This window comes from Ammospiza caudacuta, chromosome 9 (assembly GCF_027887145.1).
Source record: "Ammospiza caudacuta isolate bAmmCau1 chromosome 9, bAmmCau1.pri, whole genome shotgun sequence".
NCBI classification, from domain to species: domain Eukaryota; kingdom Metazoa; phylum Chordata; class Aves; order Passeriformes; family Passerellidae; genus Ammospiza; species Ammospiza caudacuta.
Window position 1 is genome coordinate 34,905,865 of NC_080601.1, and position 20,724 is coordinate 34,926,588.

The 20,724-nt window shown below is 46.4% G+C and overlaps 2 protein-coding genes across 7 annotated transcripts; one reads left to right on the top strand and one right to left on the bottom strand.

Moving 5' to 3' along the window:
• The first annotated feature begins 1,542 nt into the window (after nt 1–1,542).
• PSTK (phosphoseryl-tRNA kinase) lies at nt 1,543–6,190 on the top strand. Its single transcript, XM_058810199.1, has 6 exons — nt 1,543–1,794; nt 1,956–2,214; nt 2,926–3,124; nt 3,515–3,590; nt 4,092–4,185; nt 4,828–6,190. Exons 1-6 carry the CDS (start codon nt 1,543–1,545, stop codon nt 5,013–5,015), a joined length of 1,068 nt encoding a protein of 355 aa, XP_058666182.1. The 3' UTR covers nt 5,016–6,190.
• Nucleotides 5,324–20,639, bottom strand: IKZF5 (IKAROS family zinc finger 5). Of its 6 annotated transcripts, none has more exons than XM_058810195.1 (6): nt 20,587–20,639; nt 17,551–17,619; nt 16,603–16,696; nt 14,478–14,640; nt 13,959–14,141; nt 5,324–10,523 (listed from the first exon to the last, which is right to left on the bottom strand). In XM_058810195.1, the coding sequence occupies exons 4-6, from the start codon at nt 14,608–14,610 to the stop codon at nt 9,580–9,582; spliced, it is 1,260 nt and encodes a 419-aa protein (XP_058666178.1). In that variant the 5' UTR covers nt 14,611–14,640; nt 16,603–16,696; nt 17,551–17,619; nt 20,587–20,639; the 3' UTR covers nt 5,324–9,579. The 6 variants fall into 6 exon arrangements, with proteins under 6 accessions (XP_058666178.1, XP_058666175.1, XP_058666177.1 ...); XM_058810192.1 differs by having other exon boundaries at nt 17,555–17,619; nt 20,587–20,624; XM_058810194.1 differs by lacking the exon at nt 20,587–20,639 and adding an exon at nt 20,134–20,390 and having other exon boundaries at nt 17,555–17,619.
• Nucleotides 20,640–20,724: the final 85 nt, after the last annotated feature.

The following is a 20,724-nucleotide window of genomic DNA, read 5'->3' on the forward strand; positions in this document are numbered from 1 at the left end:
AAATAAACAACACAGTAAACCAAAACAACACTGCCAGAGTCAGAACACAACCTGACACCCTGTTGGCAGCAGTCCAGTTGGAATTGTGGCTGCAGAACTCCTGGAGTGCCACCAGCCCAGAGCCCACCTCTCACACCCCACCAGCCAGGTCAGCTTGCATTTCAGGTAATTTATAAAAGTAACCTCACTTGAGGACACCAGGAACTCTGTAGGTCATGTCCTGAGTGTGAAAGGACCCATCCATGTCTGTTACAGAAAATGTGGGATGTTGGGAACACCTCTGCAGCTGCACAGGGTTTACTGGGGGTGGCAGCTTGGCCTTTTTCCTACAAATTGATTCCACCACAAAAGGAACAGATTTAACTTTTGTCATTCTGAATGGGACAGTTAGAAACCAGCGCTGGTTTCAAAGAGGATGGATGGATGGATAAAGATTTCCAAACAGGCTCCATCAAATGTCTCTGTGGGAGATGGATGCAGGAAATCCAGGGAAAGTCTCCACCAGCTGCAGTGCAGAGAGCACCTCACTGCCCAAACAGAGCTGTGGGTGTGCATCCTCCTTCCCTGGGCACTGCAGCACGCCCTGGCTGTGCTCATGCAAATCTCAGAGTGCAAACTGGGAAAAACAGTGAATAAATTACAGAATTGCCTCACTGAGAGAATATTTCCAACCGTCAGATGGCCACATCACTGAAGAGCTGGAAAAAAGAACCCAAAAGAGATTGCTGGCAAAAAATCTGTGTCTTCCAGTGTCCTCTTCTTTGACCCCTCAGAATCTCAAACTGTTCTTATTAAATATCCCTGTCATTTAGACCTCAAGTATGATATAACATTGATTTTATTTATTACATGACAATTTAAAATAAATCCTCAGGGGCAGCACACGTGGTTGTATCTTTGTTTTGTGATCACCACAAAAGGCACCGCGGGGCACGGAGGAGGGCTCAGCCTTTGACACTCCAGGGGGAGCTAAAGAGAATTCTTGTGCCTATTGTGATGGCAGAATTGGGTAAAAAATGGGGAAAACAGAACCAGGTAAAAAATGGGTAAAAGCAGAATTGGGTAAAAAATGGGTAAAAACCAGAACCGGGTAAAAGAATAATTGGGTAAAAAATGGGTAAAACTACAAAGGGGTAAAAAAATAGGTCAAACCAGAACCAGAACCCGGTGAAAAATGGGTAAAAACCAGAACCGGCTAAAAAATGGGTAAGACCAGATTTGGGTAAAAAATGGGTAAAAGCAGAACTAGGTGAAAAATGGGTAAAAAACAGAACCGGGTAAAAAATGGGTAAAAGCAGAACTGGGTGAAAAATGGGTAAAAGCAGAATTGGGTAAAAAATGGGTAAAAGCAGAACCGGATAAAGACTGGGTAAAAACATGAACCGGTAAAAAATGGGTAAAAGCAGAACTGGGTAAAAATATGGGTTAAAACCAGAATTGGGTAAAAAATGGGTAAAACCAGAACCGGTCTGAGGGGCCGTGCGTGGCTCTGCCGTTCGCACCGCGCCCGCCAGGGGGCGCCCCGCGGTGAGGGCCCGGCGCATGCGCACAGCGCCAGCGGAAGCGGCGGGACCCGCAGCACTGGCGGCGGAGCAGCAGCGGCAGCACCGGGAGAGCGGCGGCGGCGCCCGGGTGGGGCTGTGCCTGCTGTGCGGGCTGCCCGCGGCCGGCAAGTCCACGCTGGGCCGCGCCCTGAGCCGCCGGCTGCCGCAGCGGCGGGGCTGGGCCTGCGCGCTGCTCGCCTACGACGAGCTCATCCCCCCCGAGGCCTTCCGCACCAGCCCGTCCCCATCGGTCAGTGCGGCGCGCCGGTGTGACGTCATCGCGTGCGACCGCGGTTGCCTGGCAACGGGACGCGGCCTGGCCGGTCCGGGTCCCCTCATGGCGGGCGCGGGGCCGGGAGCGCTGAGCGGCGGCGATGGAGGCCGTGATCTCTCGCCTTCCTCTCCCCACAGCTGCCCGGCTGGAAGCAGAGCCGCCGCGAGCTGCTGCAGTGCCTGGAGGGGCTCCTGCGGGCGCTGCTCACCGGGGCGCCGCTGCCCGGCCCCGCGCAGCCGGGCTGGCCGCGCTTCCTGCGCTGCTGCCGCCGGGAGGGGCTGCTGGCCGCCCCCGATGGGGACACCGGAGCCGCCTCCCGGCCGCTCGTCCTCCTGCTGGATGACAACTTCTATTACCAGAGCATGCGCTACGAGGTGTACCAGCTGGCCCGCAAATGTAATTATTTATTCCCTGATCTTCGGCGTGAGGATGTTTGTGGGAAATTCAGCGCCTTCTTTCACGTGCTCTCCCGGAGCGTGGGTTGTTCTGATTGCTGGGTACCTGTAATAGAGTAGCAATCAATGTAACCTTGTTACTGCCTTATTATAAACTGGGAGATTGTGTAAAACCCTTCCTAGAGCAGCCTTAAAGCACCTTCCAGTACATAAGGAGCTCCAAGAGAGCTGGAGAGAGACTTTGGACAAGGACATGGAATGGCAGGGCAGGGGAAATGGCTTCCCAGTGACAGAGGGCAGGGCTGGATGGGATTTTGGGAGGGAATTGTTCTCTGTGAGGGTGGGCAGGCCCTGGCACAGGGTGCCCAGAGCAGCTGTGGCTGCCCCTGCATCCCTGGCAGTGCCCAAGGCCAGGCTGGACAGGGCTGGGAGCACCTGGGACAGTGGGAGGTGTCCCTGCCATGGCAAGGATGGAATGAGATGACTTTAAGATCCCTCCCAATCCAAACAATTCCATGGTTCTGTCTCACACATTTCTTGAGCAGCCTTGAAGGTAAAATTCTGTTGCCTGTCCAGATTTGTGTTCATGTCTGGCTCAGAAGCAGTGCATAAACTGCTCATTCATGTAGAGCCTTTCTCCTGCATGGTGCTCTCAGAAATTGTTACTTGAACTGTTTAAGGATAAAATTATGTCTGGTTCTGTTCTTTTCAGATTCCTTGGGCTTCTGCCAGTTATTTTTGGAGTGTCCAGTGGAATGCTGCCTGCAGAGGAACCGCCTCAGGAGTGACCCTGTGCCTGAGCAAACCATACAATTAATGGCAAGGAAAATAGAGATGCCAGATCCCAGGAAAAACCCCTGGGAGCAGCACAGCCTCATTCTGAGCAGTTCTGATGGCATCTCAGAGGATGAGTATGTTGCTGATTGATGCCAGAGTTTTCCCTAAGTGCTGTTTTCAGTGGTAGATGCTTCTTATTGAATCTGCACAATGTGTACAAAGTATTCCCAGTGGTGATTTTTGGCAGTTACACAGAATCCAGGTTTGCTGGAGCTCACAGCCACCATCCTCAAAACTCACAGCATTCCTGCCCTCTCACTGAAAATCTGTGCAAGTTGTCTGAAATGCTAAGGCTGAGTTGTAATAATTTGAGTTGTAATTGTTTAATTTCAGATTATTTCACTGATTGCCTTAAAAATTTAACTGAAATCTTGCTTTTCAATTTTTTTTTTCCCTGTGGCATCATTAGAAAAGAAAAGAAGTGTATCTGTTGATTGCCATGGTTTACCCTGTTTGTTTTTTAGTGAGCAGATCATGAACTTGCTGGTCACTGCTTTGGAAAATCCAGAGAGGCCAAATGAGGAGGACACAGAGCAGAAGGTAGCACTGCTGGGACACAGGGCACAGCTCTGGGATTGTTCCCTGTGAGGGTGGCAGGCCCTGGCACAGGGTGCCCCTGGATCCCTGGCAGTGCCCAAGGCCAGGCTGGACATTGGGGCTGGGAGCACCCTGGGACAGTGGAAGGTGTCCCTCCTTTAAGGTCCCTTCCAACCCCAACCATTCTTTGACTTTGGAGAAATCCTTAAAAACCTGGCTACTCAAACAAACAGAAGCAATTTTCACATACAAAATCAGTTTGATGTAAAAGTTGCTTTAATCTGATGAAGGTTAATAAGAAGTTTTTGTTTAGTATAGTCTAAACTCTTCATGCTAGGACTTAAACACTAATTTAGGCCAGGTTGGACATTGGGGCTTGGAGCACCTGGGGCAGTGGTGCCAGCCTGAGGTGCTGCTAATGTTTTGTTCTCAAATGGAACTTCAAAAGCCAAGTAAATTCAGTGTTTGTTTGTTTGTTTGTTTTGTTCCTTGCTGGTTGGCCAGGAGGCAGCTCGAGCCATGTGTGCAGCCAGTGCTGTCCATCAGGCTGACCAGGCGTGCAGGAGAGCCATCTCTGAGGCCATGCAGGATGCCAAAGGTACCCATCTGCCCTGCCCACCCATCCCAGCTCCAGCTGGCACTGGGAAACAGCCCTGAAATTCCCTTGGGATAAACTGTCCAGGATCCTGTCCCAGCAGCTGTGCCTGAGGCAACACCTTCACAGCTCTGGTCAGGGTTAACGTAGAAATTTGTAGGTTTAAAAACCAGCATCATGTTTATTAACTGTATTAATTACAGCTTTAATAAAGCCATTTAGTACAGAGCAGCATTTTAGAGGATTTTAATATTGTTTTGGGACACGTGGCAGTAAGGACAGGGGCAGATTTACAGGAGGAGCAGCTCAGTGTCCTTAACTGCAAAGCTCAGCTGTGTGCCTGGGTTCAGGCTTCTCCCTGAGACAGGGACAGGAGGGAATGGCTGGAGCTGGGCCAGGGAGGTTTAGGGTGGATTTAGGGAAAGGTTCTTCCCCAGAGAGTGCTGGGAATGGACACAGCCCCGAGGCTGCCAGAGCTCCAGGAGCTCGGGCAGCACTGCCAGGGTGGGATTGCTGGGGTGCCTCTGCAGGGACAGGAGCTGCACTCAATCCCTCTGTGTCCCTTCCAGCTCAGGATATTCTGTGGTTCTGTGATTTTTTTTCTGTAAGCATGAAGTTAAAAGTTCAGCTTCAATTTTGTTTTAGGTAAAAACATCCTCCCGAGTGAGATGAAGAGCCTGGCAGAAGAACTCAACAAACTGAAAGCAGAATTTTTGGAAGACTTGAGGCAAGGGAAGACTTTGAAAAGCCAATATTCTGACCCTGCTACAAGTGTTATTTCTTCATTCCAACAGGAGGCAACCAAGGTAGTAAATAAATATATTTTAAAATAATGACACAGAGAATGTTCGGTGTTTAGGAGTCCCAAGTATTAAAATGCAGGACTCTGAGCACTGCTGCTGAGATCTGAGGTGCAGCTCCCCTCTCTGGAGCCCCTGTGCCTCCTCTCCCCATGAAATGGAAGAGAAACACTTTAATCAAGTCTAACCAAGCTGTTCTTGGCTGTGGAGATCAAGCCAAGAGCAAACCATCCTGAGATTGAAATTTCACAGAATCAGGAAGAGTTAACCCAGGAGGAGCACCAGGGAAATCACCAGCTCCACCCCTGGAAGGATATGCAATTAAAAACTGACATAGGACCTAGTTAGAAAGTGTTATTTTATTCATATCTTACAAAAGCAAAGCTTCACAACATGAACTACACGAGATAGAGTTATTTCAGAATTAACCTTGTCGTCTCAGAAATGTTCACTAACATTAAAATTTATTTTACAACTCTAACAGCTTTCATTTTTGCATAAAATCTGCTCTTTACACTGAAGTACATTATAACAAAGTAGGTACTTAGAAGCACATACACAAAGATTGCTCAATGAAAAATGCTTTAGCAGGAGAGAGATTTCCTGCAGCAGAACATCATTTGCTGTAGATTTTCAAAGAAGCTTAAAATTAGTAGAAAACTTGCCAGTGAAGACTTCTAAATTACATTCCCTTTGTCAAAAAGAAACAAAAAGCAAACCCCCAAAACATTCTGGAACAAAACAAACATTAACAAATTATTTGTCTGGAAAATACTGCTGGAAGGTGTCCCAGCACTGAGTTTTATATTAAAAAGCCAATCAACATTTTATGTCTAAACAGGTGTCTGTGAAAAAACAAATATTTTTCCTATTGCCTCCTTCACAGTTGAATGTTAACTGAGATAATGAAGATGTTCAAATATTCAAATGTTCAGTGGAATATTCAGTCTCAAAACTTGAGTGTGTGTTAAACAGTGTATGTTAGAAATGCCCACAAAGCTATAAAATAATCTGTGACAATAAAAACAAAACCCCCACAAGGTTTATGTTTTGCAACTTTAACAGAATTGAACAGAGCTGAGCTATGGAAAAATTCCATCTCCTTTCCAAACTTCCATTAATAACAGTTAAAATGCTAATCACCCATTACCTTATAATGTGAGCATCTGGGTTTTTAGAAAAAACACCAAAACAAGTGAGTGCAGAGTAGCACATGGAGGACTCAATATGAAAAGTTCTTTTAACAAAGGACTCAATCCCAGAATCCTGGACAAATCTCCCTCCCTGACTCTGGGTAAGGCCTGCTTGTGCAAGGGATCACACTTGGAAAGAATTTGCCAGTACCAGCTCTGGACTTTAAATTATAGTCAATAGTATGAATAAATTATGAAACATAGGAAAATACACCTTCCAAAGCTGCTCAGTTGACAGGAGGGGACAATGATGGCAGGGCAGTGTTTGGCCAACTGAACACACAGAGTGATCCTGGAACAGGATCCCAGTCCTGGGAAGGACACAGGGATCCAGCCCAGGGCTCTGGGGGCAGAGCCAGGGCATGAGCACCAAAGCTGCTGCTGCCCAAGAACCCCCTGCAATGAGCAGTTTGCCCAAAGAAACAGAGAAAAGAGTTTTTTCATTCCTCAACCATTCAGAGATGTCCCAGCTAGTCTACTCCAGAGCAGAACCAGTGGTGTCTGGGCAGCAGCAGGAAAATCCTTCCCAACATCCATTTGCAAGGCTTGGGGACAGATTTTTTCCCACTGAGTTCTGTTGTTCAGAATGGCCATTCCCCACAGTGGGATCCCCTCCTAAACAAGGGCCCCTTTGCCATGAGATCCTGCAGGATCCCTCCTGCTCCCAACTCCTCCATCAGTGCCCTACCCTGATTCTGCCCAAGGCCATCATGGCTCAGGAGTCATTTCTCTAAATCACCAAATCAAGAGACAAAGAGAAGCCTCTAACAATGTGAGCAGAAGCCCCAGAGGTCAGAAACCACATGTGTGCCCAGGGCAATGACTGTCCCCAGGATACCAGCAAGGAAAACCCACGAGGCAGGAGCACTTGGCTGCTGTGCTCACTCAGCACTGAAAGGAGCTCCCTGAAAGGAGCTCCAGCAGGCCACAAGTTCCCTTGGGAATGCCAGAGCTCAGAGTGCACCACCTACCAAAAAGGCAAGGAAAACCACTTCCCTAAATTAATAATTGTAAATCTTCCAGTCTTCTCTTAACACTACATTTCAGCCAAAGGTAAATTGTAGAATTGTCCAATGTGTGATCCACCATTTCTGCCCTCTTTAATTGGAAAAAATTTTGATTCCAAAACCTGTCCAGGAGCAGTAACTTCTAACTGGATTCCACTTCAGTCAGCTTTTACTCCTTAAAATGAAGATGTTTACACACACAGACTTGCAGTTTTACTTATAAATCTAAAAAGTATAAAGCAACAATGAAATATTTTGGAATTACAGAGTGTCCTGATGAAAAATGAAAATCACATTCTGTCTTAAAAATCCAGCAGAACGAATTCTGAACCAGGCCTGAAAACAAAGCAATTTTTAGGGATGACAGTGTTATTGTTCATCTTCACTACACTGGAACCACTCCAGTGCAAGATTTCTGACCTCATTACTTCAAGACTGCACAGCCAAGAAAGAACCCAGTTCCTCAAGCACAGAAATTCAACTGTAGGTCAGTCAGGTAGACAGAAACACATCTGGTATCCAAATTTCTATTTAATTAAAGTCAAAATTACTTCTACAGCTAAAATTCTTACACAGGTGGTTTTCCTGCATTGATCTCACCCTGATCACTGTAAGTTTTTCCATTGGTTTCTGGAAGTTTTAGCATAAAAATATAAATTTGAGTAAGCCAAACATTTCCTATTGAGATTCCAACCTCTGACTTGTGGAACATTAATAAAATCTCCCTGCTTTTAACAAAACATGGTTTGCTGATAGGAAAAGGGAAATATACAAGGGAAGCTTTAATTGGTCTCAAGTAGGACAAACCAAGGTAAAAGTGCATGTCTAAATATGGGAAAAGTAACAGTTCTTCCTTTATTTTTAATGTCTCAAATTCTTATCTAGCACATAAAGTTATTATTCATTTTAATTAGATGTTTTACTCAGGTTTATATTAAAGTGCCTGTCCTTTAGCCTGAGGGCTTCTAAAGATGAGTGTACACTATGAAACAAAATAAACAACTTCAGTTATTATTTGCCATCCACAATTCCTAAAAACAACTTCAGTGTAGTCAGTCAGTTTTTCCTTTGCATCCTACATGGAGCCCAAAAAGCCAGAGCTGCTTCCCCTCATTCCCAGCACACCCAAAGGACATCAAACCTGGGAGAGGGGACAAACCAGGCCTCCAAGTCAGCTGAAATTCACAATAAACTGGATTATACAACTCCCAAAAATACAGGCAACCTCTCAGTTGTAGCCTGGCCCAACATAAAACTGAACAAAGGAGTTTGATTTGTAAACTTCTTGTTTGTTTCTATCAGAACTTCTATCAGCAGGACAGAAGTCTAATTGTGCAAATTTTAAATATCTGTACAACTCAGTTTAAGGCAGTTAGAAATCTCACAGAATATATATTAGTTCTACAGGCTCTTCATTATCTCTCTAAAAATTGCCTCCTGAAAAAACAATGACATGGAAAATTTTGTAGAGTGTAGATAAAATAAGGTTTCTTACTTTTTTGTTTTTATAACTCATAAATGACAGGCTTTTAGCTCTTTCTTTTCTACCAGTTTTATTCACAATAACCTGTTATCTTCTACTTTTGTGCTAACAGTTAAATTAGTGTTTAAGTCCTAGCATGAAGAGTTTAGACTATACTAAACAAAAACTTCTTATTAACCTTCATCAGATTAAAGCAACTTTTACATCAAACTGATTTTGTATGTGAAAATTGCTTCTGTTTGTTTGAGTAGCCAGGTTTTTAAGGATTTCTCCAAAGTCAAAGAATGGTTGGGGTTGGAAGGGACCTTAAAGGAGGGACACCTTCCACTGTCCCAGGGTGCTCCCAGCCCCAATGTCCAGCCTGGCCTTGGGCACTGCCAGGGATCCAGGGGCACCCTGTGCCAGGGCCTGCCCACCCTCACAGGGAACAATTCCTGCCCAATATCCCATCCAGCCCTGCCCTCTGTCACCATGAAGCCATTCCTCCTTGTCCTGTCTCTGTATGATGTGTCATTGCACTGACCTTTCCTATTTTATGGATAATCCATCTTGTCTTGCCTAGTGAACAATCTGGGAATTACCTCCTGTGGTTCAGGACACAGGCTCTGCTTCTCCACTTGCAGAATGTTTATTGGGATTAAGTGCAAGCAACTTAAATTTAGCAACCACAGCATGTAAATGCATTCCAACCCTTCAGCACTCTTGGCTTTTTTTGAAAGGCTACATATAAAACAGAAACTGAATCTGATACAAAATTTCCCTGGCAAGTTTTACAAGAACACGGAAATCAATTTGCCTCCTTTGTCGAACTGATTAATGTGAAGATTCCTTATGGGAATGTGCAAGCTTTCCATCAGCAAGTATGAAAAATAGACTGTAATATGTTAAAAAACTAAACAAAAGCATGTTCTCAGTCAATGTTGATTATGTTGGCCTCTTGCAAAGTGGCAAGCAAAGTCGTACTTGTTTTTACATTTACACCCACAAATGTTACACTGGAAAGGATTCTCAAATCCATGGCATCCCATGTGGATGGTGTAAAGGATATTGTCTGCAAAGTACATGTCACAGTGTGGGCAGTGGTGCAGGAGCTGAGGGTCCTGCACTGGCAGGGTTGGAGCTGGAGTGCTGGGCTGGCTGTTGCTGATGCTGGGAGTACTGGTGTGGGCACTGCGGTCGCTGCTGGGCCCTGCCACGGGACTATAGTTCCTCTGGTTGTGTGCGGGCCGGGAGTCAGGGCTGGTTGGAGAGGAATTCTGAGGGATATTTGCTGACACAGCTGAAACTACTGCAGGTGCAGCAGGCTGCTGTATCATGAAAGGCTTTTCATCTTGACAGGAAACGACGTCAGGAGAGGCTGGATTTTGGTTTTCAGGCGGCAAACTGGACAACTGTCCTGCTAAGGTGGAGAGCTGGTTTAAAGGATTATCCACCATGAGGTCCTGTGGATCTCTTGGCAAGCCCCCGCTCGGAGCGGTCTTTGCCATGCTCTCGTACGCCTCAGTCTGGATATTGGGGATCTCGTGGGTGAAATCATTAAGGTAGTCTGGTTTCTGCACCACCATGGAGGGCGGGCTCAGATTAATTAATGCTCTCCTGCTGTAGCCCAAATTGCTGGTCTTCTTCTGCAGAACCCCCCACATCTTCTTGCTGCTCAGGGAGGACCTGGTGCCCTTGATGGGCACCATCTTGTGCTTGCGCCGGCGGTGGTGGGACAGGTTGCTGCGGTCGCTGCAGCGGAAGGAGCACAGCTCGCACTTGTAGGGCTTCTCCCCGGTGTGGGACCGCATGTGAGCCTCCAGGTGACGCTCGTAGGCCGAGGCAAAGGGACACAGGTGGCACCTGTGTGGCTTCTCCCCTGGAAAATCAGAACAGGTTAGCCCACAGCACCTCGGAGCCTGGAACAGGCTTTGTGTGCGGCTCGCTGGGAGCCGCTGGTGCAGCTTCGGTCACGGCCAGCCTCGAGCTCAGCTGGGTGTCCTGGGGGAGTGGGGAGCACTGGGACAGCTCTGCCCCACCCAGGGATCAGCAGCACACAGAAAAATCCTGAGGGGAACCAGGGTAACACACCAACCTGCCTGGGAACTGCAGCAACGACACCAAGGACTGAGTGCAGTGATGTTTGTGTGGTGCCAGCTCCCCCTCAGCCGTGGAGGGCACAGGGGAGCACAGGAATTCTGTACCACCAAAATGTCACTGCTCTTCAGGAGAACTCTGAGGGAGGGTATCCTTCTGGGACTGTGGAGAGTCTGGTTCTAGCATGGCTTAAAGAAAGAGGCCATGAAGGTATACAGTTGAGGGAAAAGTAAAAGGTAGTTGTAAAGCAGTTCCCAGGCTTGATTCTATAAATAATTAGGCTCTCTCAAGCACCACTTTATAAACAATAAGATTCTCAGACAGTCTTCCCATAACAGGCAAAACACTCTGTCCTTGGGCTCTCTGGGAAAAGACAGCTACTCTGGGAACAGATATGGAGGTTTTGGGAACTTTTCATATCACAGTGAGAACGCTGGTCCTGTTTTCAATAAACAAATCATAGGTATTGTAAAACAAAAGGAGGGGTTAGAGTTTTCTCTGTTAACCTATCATGAGCTTGGATTTTGCAATATGCATGAAGTTAATTAACACTGTTATATAAAGTGGCTGATTGATCAATAAATCAAATTCAATGCTGATCAACGACAAGGTGGGTTGGCTTCCTTCGCTTTCGACTTGGGACCTCCCAAACATCCCTACTCCTAAACACCCTGGAACTACCACCTAAATAACCCACACACACACACAGCCACTCAAGGACTGAGCTTTGGAAAAGGATCCTCTGGCTAAAGAGTTGGAACAGAAATCAAAAGCCAGGTACTCCCAGGAGAGCTGTGTGCTCTTCCAGATGGGAGATGGGATGATGATCAGGGAGACCATCATTCCTACAATCATCTCCTTTGCACATACTGAACTTTGTTATTCTATCAAATGAAATTTATAGATACAAAGTTTTCTGAGGATTTTTTAAAAAGTTAATGTGAATAACATAACAACAGGCCAGACAACAGCTTTGTAACAGCACTTTAGGAGTTCTGATTTTCCCTTGGTAGACTGATCTAGGAGTTACAGATCCAGGTCTGCAATGTCAGAAGTGCCTAAAGGATCTGATGTGTGTTCAGGTGCTGAAATGAAAGATCATCTTACTCTTCCTATCTCGAGTGCCAGCTCAATTCCTAAATCCCTGTCATGTGACTGATGAGCATTCCAGAGTTTGGAATCACAGTCTCAGATACCAAACAGATTTCTTTTATTCCCCCTACATCACTGGCTCTCCAAGAGGAAAGAAATCAATTTTTGTGCTACCTCTAAGTACCTTCTTAGCACCAAGCAAAACCATGATTTCTCCATGAGCATCTCTCTGCACTCATATATGTACACACAAGGATGAGTAAAGATCTGGAGACTTGATAAAATGGTATGAGAAGATTGGCAAACTCTGTGTGAATGCAGGGAGTTTGTCAATCTGATTTCATTCTAAACTGGTTGCACAGAGATAAAAGTTTTGCATCACATGTAGCACAACACAGCTGGTGAACTACTCATTACCTGCTGTCAGACCCAGCATGAAGCCAATCCTGCAGTAGGCTGCACTTAATAATGATAATAATGATGGTTGCACGATCATGCCTGGTCACAATTCCTTTGGCACAAGTCCAGGATGCTGTACCTGTTTATTTACACTGCTCTGAGGCTGTGAGGCAGCTGCCACTTCCCCACTTTAGTGCTGACTCATCTGAGCCCTCACAGCACAAGCAGCATCTCCTGGCCCTCTGCCAGCCTCCCAGGCAAACAACACTCAGGCCTTGGATCTTCTTCCCTTGAGTGAAAAAACAAACCAAACCAGGCAAACCAAACCAAACCAAACCAGGAAAACCAAACCAAAAGAACTATTTTCTTGTTCTAGAAGACAAAAGAGAAGAATTTACCAGGTCTTTCAGAATCTGAACCCCAGAACTCTGTGATTTCTGGCTGGTTGCCATTTCCTACCCCACTATGCCCTGTTGAAACAAGCCAGCACTGCAGGGCCAGTGAAGGAGCTCCAGCTTTCCCAAAATGCACCCAGGGAGCTCCTGTGTGGAAGGAATGGCTCCCAGCAAAGTGAGAATCTGAGGAGATTAACTGCATCTGAGAGAGCTACAATCACATCAACTGGAAATCTGTAAAAACTTTCATTCTTTGCAGGACATGATTTTTTTCTGCTCTGTTTAACACCCTGAAGTCATCTGTATTGGTGTGATACACTTGACAGAGTTCACAAGCACCTATTTTTGTTTTCTCTCATTTGCCATGAAGCTGGAGCTTTCAGAACAGTTCAGGATATTTTAACTTTTATGACAGTTTTGCTTTTCAGGTTTATACATCCAACAGTGGCAAATGCTCTTTAACAAGCCACAGTTGATAATTTTTCTGTTCACTCCTGATACCAGACACAAACTTGATGGTATGCCCTCACATTTGAATATTCTACCAATAACTTTATTTTTATTACTATGCTTTGTACTTCCACATCTAGAATGTTGTGCAGAACAGGAATATTTGCATGGCTAAACAACAGAGGAAGAAAAGACCCTATAAATCTCTGTGTAGGAACATGTACATTTTTAACTTTTCTCACGACAGAAAAACTAAATATTTCAGGGCCCTTCAATTTACATTGAAGCTTTCATGCTAAACTTTACTCCCATATAGTTACTTATAATAATAAATGTTAGTAGGGATTTGCACAGTTTAAATAGGTACAGGGCATTCCTTTATAAAAACAGACTATAAAGGCCCACCAATTATTGCTAATTATTGTTATTGTTAAGAATTCTCTTCCAGATGGGATGATGACCAGGGAGACCATCATCTCCTGTGCACATGCAGAACTTTGTTCTTCTATCAAATGAAATGTATAGATACAAAGTTTTCTGAGGATTTTTTAAAAAGTTAATGTGAGTAACATATAATAACAGGCCAGCCAACACTTTTGTAAGGCAGCACTTCAGCACTTCTGATTTTCCCTTGGTAGGCTGATCCTCCAGGAGTTACAGATCCAAGTCTGCAATGTCAGAAGTGCCTAAAGGATCTGATGTGCGTTCAGGAGCTGAAATCAAAAATTTTCTTACTCTTCCTATCTCGAGTGCCAGCTCAATTTCTAAATCCCTGTCATGTGACTGATGAGCAGGATGAATTTGCCAACTGCTGCCATGGAAATCCCAATGCAGAGCAAACCCCCAAGGGCTCCCAGGCAGGCAGAGAGAAGATCCCATACCTGTGTGAATCCTGATGTGCTCGATGAGCCGTGCTGTTCCTTTGCTGGCATAGTTACAGTATCGACACTTTAACTTCCCATCAAAAGTCCTTTCAAAGCCATCCACCAACATTCCTGAGTTTTCATCCAGTGAAACTTCAACAGAAGGATGATCCAGGCCATTCTGATCACCTTCTGTCCCAGCTGTGAACAATGCAACACAGATTTTAATGAACAATCTGTGGGATGCCATCACACTGTGAGCAAATGCCAAAGAGCTTTTGCTTCTCTCAGCCCTTGGTTTTTAAATATAGAGAATTATAAAAAACATTCCCTGATTAAAACAAAGGTAATCAATTTGCCTCCTTTGTCAAATGGATTAATGTGAAGATTCCTTATGGCAATCTTCACATTACATACACATCCTTTGTGACACAAAAATGACTATCAAAAATGCTTCCATACAGCAGCATTACCTGGATTGTGAACACTGAAGTCACTCTCAAAAATATCAAATTTATGATACTGGAAAAAACTCACCTCCCTGGAGAGTCTCTACTTCCTTGTCACCAGTAACTGATCCAGAAATCATATTGACATGGTGGGTCTGCTGGGTCAGATATTCCTGAAAATCCTTCACAAAATCCAACGGTTCTGCCTTCTTTTCCCCCATATTGACTCTTTCATTTATAACCTCTCGTGCCTAGAAGGAAAAATGTTTTCAGAACACAAGTGTCATTGAATTTGGCTGCATTCATAGTAACAAGTTCAGGATTTGGGCTGGATTTTAAGTGAAGAATTACTTTTATCACACAGTTTGAGTGTCGTGGTTTAACAAAGTCCGGTTTTCAGTTGAGGGGGTGATTCCCTGTGGGGACTGGGTGGAGCCAATGAGCTGCCAAGTTTGAAGAGCCAATCAGCTGGCTAGATTTGAAGATTGACATCTGGTTAACCAATCAGCAGGCTAGTTTGGAAGAGTGACACCTGTTTAAACCACTTAGAAGAGCTGAACACGCCTCTATGAGAACACATTTAATGGGCTGGGCCCTGAGGACTTGGGGCTGATGGCCTCTCATGTGTGGTGGTGTTCACAGGGGTCCCAGGACAAGGGAAGAGATGAGAATGTTGATTCTATGTTTCAGAAGGCTGATTTATTATTTTATGATACATATTATATTAAAAGAAAATTATATACTAAAACTGTACTAAAATAAAAGAAGAAAGGATTTCATCAGAAGGCTGGCAAGGAATAGAAAGGAATGGAATGATAATAAAATCTTGTGACTGAACAGAGAGTATGAGCCAGCTGACTGTGATTGGCCATTAATTAGAAACAACCACATGAGACCAATCCCAGATGCACCTGTTGCATTCCACAGCAGCAGATAACCATTGTTTACATTATGCTCCTGAGGCCTCTCAGTTTCTCAGGAGAAAAATCCTGGGAAAGGGATTTTTCAGAAAATATAATGGCTACACTCATGGCCAGGCTGGCTCACTGCTGGGCTGGGATTTTCCTGGCCACCACCAGGCTGTGCTGCCAGGACTGTCCCAGCACCTGAACACACCAATTCTCTCCTGAGTCAGGAAAAGGAAAGGGTGAAGACACGTAGAGAAAACAACACAGACACTGAGGGCAGTGAAGGAGGAGTCAAATTCTAGATGGGAGAGGATTGAGGAGATGCCTTAGTCTTGGGCTGAAATTCTTTTGTGAGGCAATGGTGAAGATATATTTTTCATCTATCAGACTTTGTTTTTTCCCTGTAGCTCATGAAGTGCATGGGGGGATGCAGCTTCTGAGAGAAGGACACTCAGCCTGGAGTGTGTGGATGCTGAAAAGCTGTAACCCAACGAGAACCTTGAACAGAGAGAGATGGGAAACTTTGTCCCAGGGACAGAAGAAGAAAAACCTCTGCTCCCAGAGATAAAAGTGGAGTAATTTTGTTTTTATGCATCCATAAAATAGTGCCCCATAAGTTATCATGGCCCATGAAAGCAGCTTTGGGAAAGCTGTAACTCGTGGGATTTTCACACTGCAAACAGATTTTCCCTTCCTGGCAGCTGATTTGCTGTGACACTGAAGCCACAAGAGAACTGCTTCTTGTGGAGAAGTCTCCATGGCATGGCAAGAGAGACTCCTCTCCCTGGGTGGACTGAAGAAAGATTATTTTAGAGGTGGTAAACTGACTGAAAGTCCCAGGTTTTGTCTCTTTACAGCTTTTGTCTCTTTCTTGTCTGTGGGAAAGAAAAGAGAGTATTGGGGAAGAAGTGTTCTGAAAGTTTTTTGTTCTGATTTTATTTTTTATTTTAATTCTGTTAATAAAGTTTTCTTTATACCATTTAAAGTTTTGAGCCTGGTTTGCCCTCCCCCTCCTAATCCATATCTCACAGCAGGAAATGAGTAAATAAATAATTTTTAGTGCATGCATGGGCATTTGGCCAGCATTAGACCCACTACACTGAGTCAAAGAGCAAATCTGCAACCATAAGAATATTGGGTTTTGAATTTTTAACTCATTAAAGATCACCAAATACAATTTATGGGGAAATCCCTTTCAGCAACATGTAAACAACATAATAATAAAAATAGTAAATAAAATTTTAAAAAACACATAGTAATGAAAATCAACCTGCCTTTTTAAAAAATAAAAAGAATGGATCATACCTGGATTTTAGTTCCCTGCTAAGTAGCAAACATGCTCCAAAATGTACCTCAACACGTCAGATAAAAAGCACAGAGCACAGCTTCTCCACTTTTCCTAGAGGGAATAAAAAGGAAATGTGAGTCCATTACTCTTCCCAACCCACATCAGTTATAAGAAAGAAACCTGAAAAATATTTGTGTTTGAAAGACAGGAATCTAACACTCTGCTGTTCTAAATTTTATTAAAACAATCACACTTCCAATAAAAGTTTTTCAAAGACTGCATCCTCTGCTTCCTGGATGTCACCTGAAGGACACTTCTCACTCACTTCTGTTTTCCAATAAACACCTGGCTCCAAAAACCCCAGATTTGGGTCAGTCAGTTATGGGAGCTGCAATGTGGGGAAACAACTGAATGTTGGTGATTAGCAAAGCTGGAAAGAAGCCTTAGACAAAGCATTGTTTCACAGTTCTCCCAAAATCTGACTTTCTTATCCTGAGTAAAAGTCTTATTCCAGTCCATTATTTTGCACTGAAATCATTAAAATATTCCCCAGAAATCAGTGGTCAGGCTGGTTTTGGGGAGTGCAAATAACAAACTTCTATAGAGTCCCAATTCACAATGAATTTGGGAAGACAGAGTTTGGGATGCATTTGGAAGGAAAATGAGTTTGTCACATTATTTCTGCAGATTATAATCAGAAATAATTTACAATGTGACCATTTCAATAAGAATATTCCTTATTTTTAATAGGTACTTAGGTGACCTACAGGAACTCAAGTTCTGACTTCCAGACCACATTTAAATATCTTCTCCTGTGTGTCCAAACTTACAGATGTTTGTTCATTTTTGGCATCCACATGAGGATGTTCTTTCCCATCTTACCTGAGTGTGTTCAATTCCCAGCATTAATTATCATCATTAAGTTAGTTTAGAACACATCTTTATGTATCTACCTACCTACCTACCCACCCTCTTCCAGGTGTCACAGCCTCCTGTAGGCTTAAGTTAATTTGTGTTCCATTTGTTGGTGTCTCCTGCAATAAAACAAAGAGATCAGGATATTAATTATAATATTAAAGATATCTCTAATATTGAAGATATGAAGAGAAAAACAGGGCAGTGTAACACAGAGTCCTGACCAGGCCAACTTTCCATGAATTATAATAAGAAATAACAATTTAAAATGAAACCATTCAAAACAACACCAAAGGTTTGTGTTAGCAGATCTGTGTGTGCCTTTGGGTAAGGCACTAAAACTTATTCCAGAGAATCCCAGAATGGTTTGGGTTGGGAGGGACCTTAAATCCCACCCAGTGCCACCCCTGCCATGGCAGGGACACCTCCCACTGCCCCAGGTGCTCCAGGCTCCATCCAACCTGGCCTTGGGCACTGCCAGGGATCCAGGGGCAGCCACAGCTGCTCTGGGCACCTGTGCCAGGGCCTGCCCACCCTCACAGGGAACAATTCCTTCCCAATATCCCATCTAACTCTGCTCTCTGTCAGTTTAAAGCCATTTCCCCTTGTCCTGTCACTCCAGGCTCCTGTAAACAGTCTCTCTCCATCTTTCTTTTGTGTCCTTTCATGTCCTGAAAGGCCACAAGTAGGTCACCTCAAAGCCTTCTCCTCTCCAGGCTGAACAACCCCAGTTCTCTCAACCTTATTTGACTGCACTGATTGCTTTTAAGAAACATTTAATTTTGAAAGAAAATGACAACAAATTTCATAAACAGGATAGGGATCCACTGCATAAAACTTCCTTCCTCTACCTCATTGATTTATCCTGAGAACACTCATCCTTTTCTTTACACCAGCATAGGGAAGTCACCACAATTTGAACATGACCCAAAGCTCCCATCTGTGTGCTCAAACACTTCTGTCATTTTATGTGGCATCTTTCAGAGCTACACAGCCAGCAGCTCTCCTTCTCAGGGGAGGATGACACACATCTGATCCTTGCTGTGTCACCCCTGCAAAGCAGAAAATGCAATTCTAATTAGCAGAAACTGAGCAGCCCAGCTCGTGTTTCACACACAGGGAGGGGCTGAGCACACCGGGTGTTACCCGAGCTCTGCTGACACACCCACAGCACCAGCAGCAGGGCACTGGTTACTCATCTTCTACCCAGGCACAGCTACTGGACTCAACAGGGGGCACTGAGGTGAGCTAAGTTTGCTGTCAAAGAACAGCCAGGATGAAATATTCTGCCTAAATAATGCTGCTGAAGAAAGCAGTTCATGGTGCACAGCCAGCTGTTTCATACACACAGTCAGAAGTAATCCTGCAGTAATTATAAGAGCATAAAGTATCCATGAGAACATGTATACAGTATAAAATAAATTTACTGAGAGCATATGCATCCCACCTTCTTCTAAGGAACCCCGGGGAAAAAACGGGAGTGTTCTCTGTTCCATCTCTTCCACAGCAAATAAATAAACACAGAAAGGAATCCAAACTCCATCCAAGCCCTTCCCGGTCCTCCTGAAGGAGTTTGACGGTGGGGAGGGAGTGGAGCACAGCTCGGTGGCCACCGTGACCTGTCACCAACCCCGAACGCCTCCTCGATCCCGCTCCTCCTCCTCCGCCTCATGGGAGGGACAGGGGCACGGGAAACCTCCCAGAAACCCGCGTGTCCCGCCCCGGGCTCCTCGGACAAGAGGGACGGAGCTCCTGAGAGCATCCAGGGAAAGGCAGTGAAGATGCTGAAGGGGCTGGGGCATCTCCGTGCCCAGGAAAGGCTGAGGGAGCTGGGGCTGCTCAGCTTGGAGAGGAGCCCCAGCTGGGAGGGCGCTCAGCCCTGGCTGTCCCCGGGTGTCAGAGCAGTGCCCTGGCTGTCCCTGGCTGTCCCTGGGTGTCAGAGCAGTGCCCAGGCTGTCCCTGGCTGTCCCTGGGTGTCAGAGCAGTGCCCAGGCTGTCCCTGGCTGTCAGAGCAGTGCCCTGGCTGTCCCTGGCTGTCCCTGGGTGTCAGAGCAGTGCCCAGGCTGTCCCTGGCTGTCCCTGGGTGTCAGAGCAGTGCCCTGGCTGTCCCTGGCTGTCCCTGGGTGTCAGAGCAGTGCCCTGGCTGTCCCTGGCTGTCCCTGGGTATCAGAGCAGTGCCCAGGCTGTCCCTGGCTGTCCCTGGGTGTCAGAGCAGTGCCCTGGCTGTCCCTGGCTGTCCCCGGGTGTCAGAGCAGTGCCCTGGCTGTCCCTGGCTGTCCCTGGGTGTCAGAGCAGTGCCCTGGCTGTCCCTGGCTGTCCCCGGGTGTCAGAGCAGTGCCCAGGCTGTCCCTGGCTGTCCCTGGGTGTCAGAGCAGTGCCCTGGCTGTCCCTGGCTGTCCCCGGGTGTCAGAGCAGTGCCCAGGCTGTCCCTGGCTGTCCCTGGGTGTCAGAGCAGTGCCCAGGCTGTCCCTGGCTGTCCCTGGGTATCAGAGCAGTGCCCTGGCTGTCCCTGGCTGTCCCTGGCTGTCCCAGCAGGGCCCAGGCTCTGCTCCGGGATCCAGCAGTGGCACCAGAGCCACGGGCAGGGACTGATGCACACCAAGTTCCACCTCAACGAGGAAAAACTTCTTTACCGTGAGGGTGACAGCGCTGAACAGGCTGCCCGGAGAGGGTGCGGAGTCTCCCCCAGGGCAGATACCCCAGAACCTGCGCGTGTGCCCGGGGATGGCCCCGCCTGAGCAGGGAGGTGGCCCCGGATCGATTCCTTCCAACCTCACCCACTCTGATTCTGTGATTACAGTGACCCTGCGATTTCTGTAACTCTGTGATTTCTGCCACTCTGTAATTTCTGCGATCCCTCTGATTCCCGTGTTCCTCAGCCCCGCACCAAGGCAGCAGCCTCGGGGCTGCGCCGCTGACCCGGCCCCGCTCCCGGCGGGGCAGCGCGGCCCTCCCCAAGCGCTGCCCCCTGCCCGGCTCCATCACGGCACAAGGAGGCCCCGGAAGGAGAAGGAGGGAGGGAAAGGGAGCGGGAAGGAGACGGAAGGGCAGAAAGGAGCGGGAAGGGGAGGACGGGCAGCACTCACCGCCGCCGCCCCGCGCCGCTCCCGCCTCCCGCCGCCGCCATGTTTGTTGTGCCTCCCCCCGGCCCGGCCCGGCCCAGCCCGGCCCCGCCCACCGCAGTCTCGCGAGACCCGCGCGCGCCGGCGGGAGCGGAGGAGGGG

Excerpts from the sequence above, each read along its gene's own strand:
- IKZF5 (XM_058810195.1), bottom strand. The coding sequence starts at position 14,610 with ATGGGGGAAAAGAAGGCAGAACCGTTGGATTTTGTGAAGGATTTTCAG. Across the intron at positions 14,142-14,477 it reads AGTAGAGACTCTCCAGGGAG|CTGGGACAGAAGGTGATCAG; the intron begins GTGAGTTTTTTC and ends CATTGTTCACAG. Across the intron at positions 10,524-13,958 it reads GCACATCAGGATTCACACAG|GGGAGAAGCCACACAGGTGC; the intron begins GTATGGGATCTT and ends CTGATTTTCCAG.
- PSTK (XM_058810199.1), top strand. The coding sequence starts at position 1,543 with ATGCGCACAGCGCCAGCGGAAGCGGCGGGACCCGCAGCACTGGCGGCG. Across the intron at positions 1,795-1,955 it reads GCACCAGCCCGTCCCCATCG|CTGCCCGGCTGGAAGCAGAG; the intron begins GTCAGTGCGGCG and ends CTCTCCCCACAG. Across the intron at positions 2,215-2,925 it reads GTACCAGCTGGCCCGCAAAT|ATTCCTTGGGCTTCTGCCAG; the intron begins GTAATTATTTAT and ends TGTTCTTTTCAG.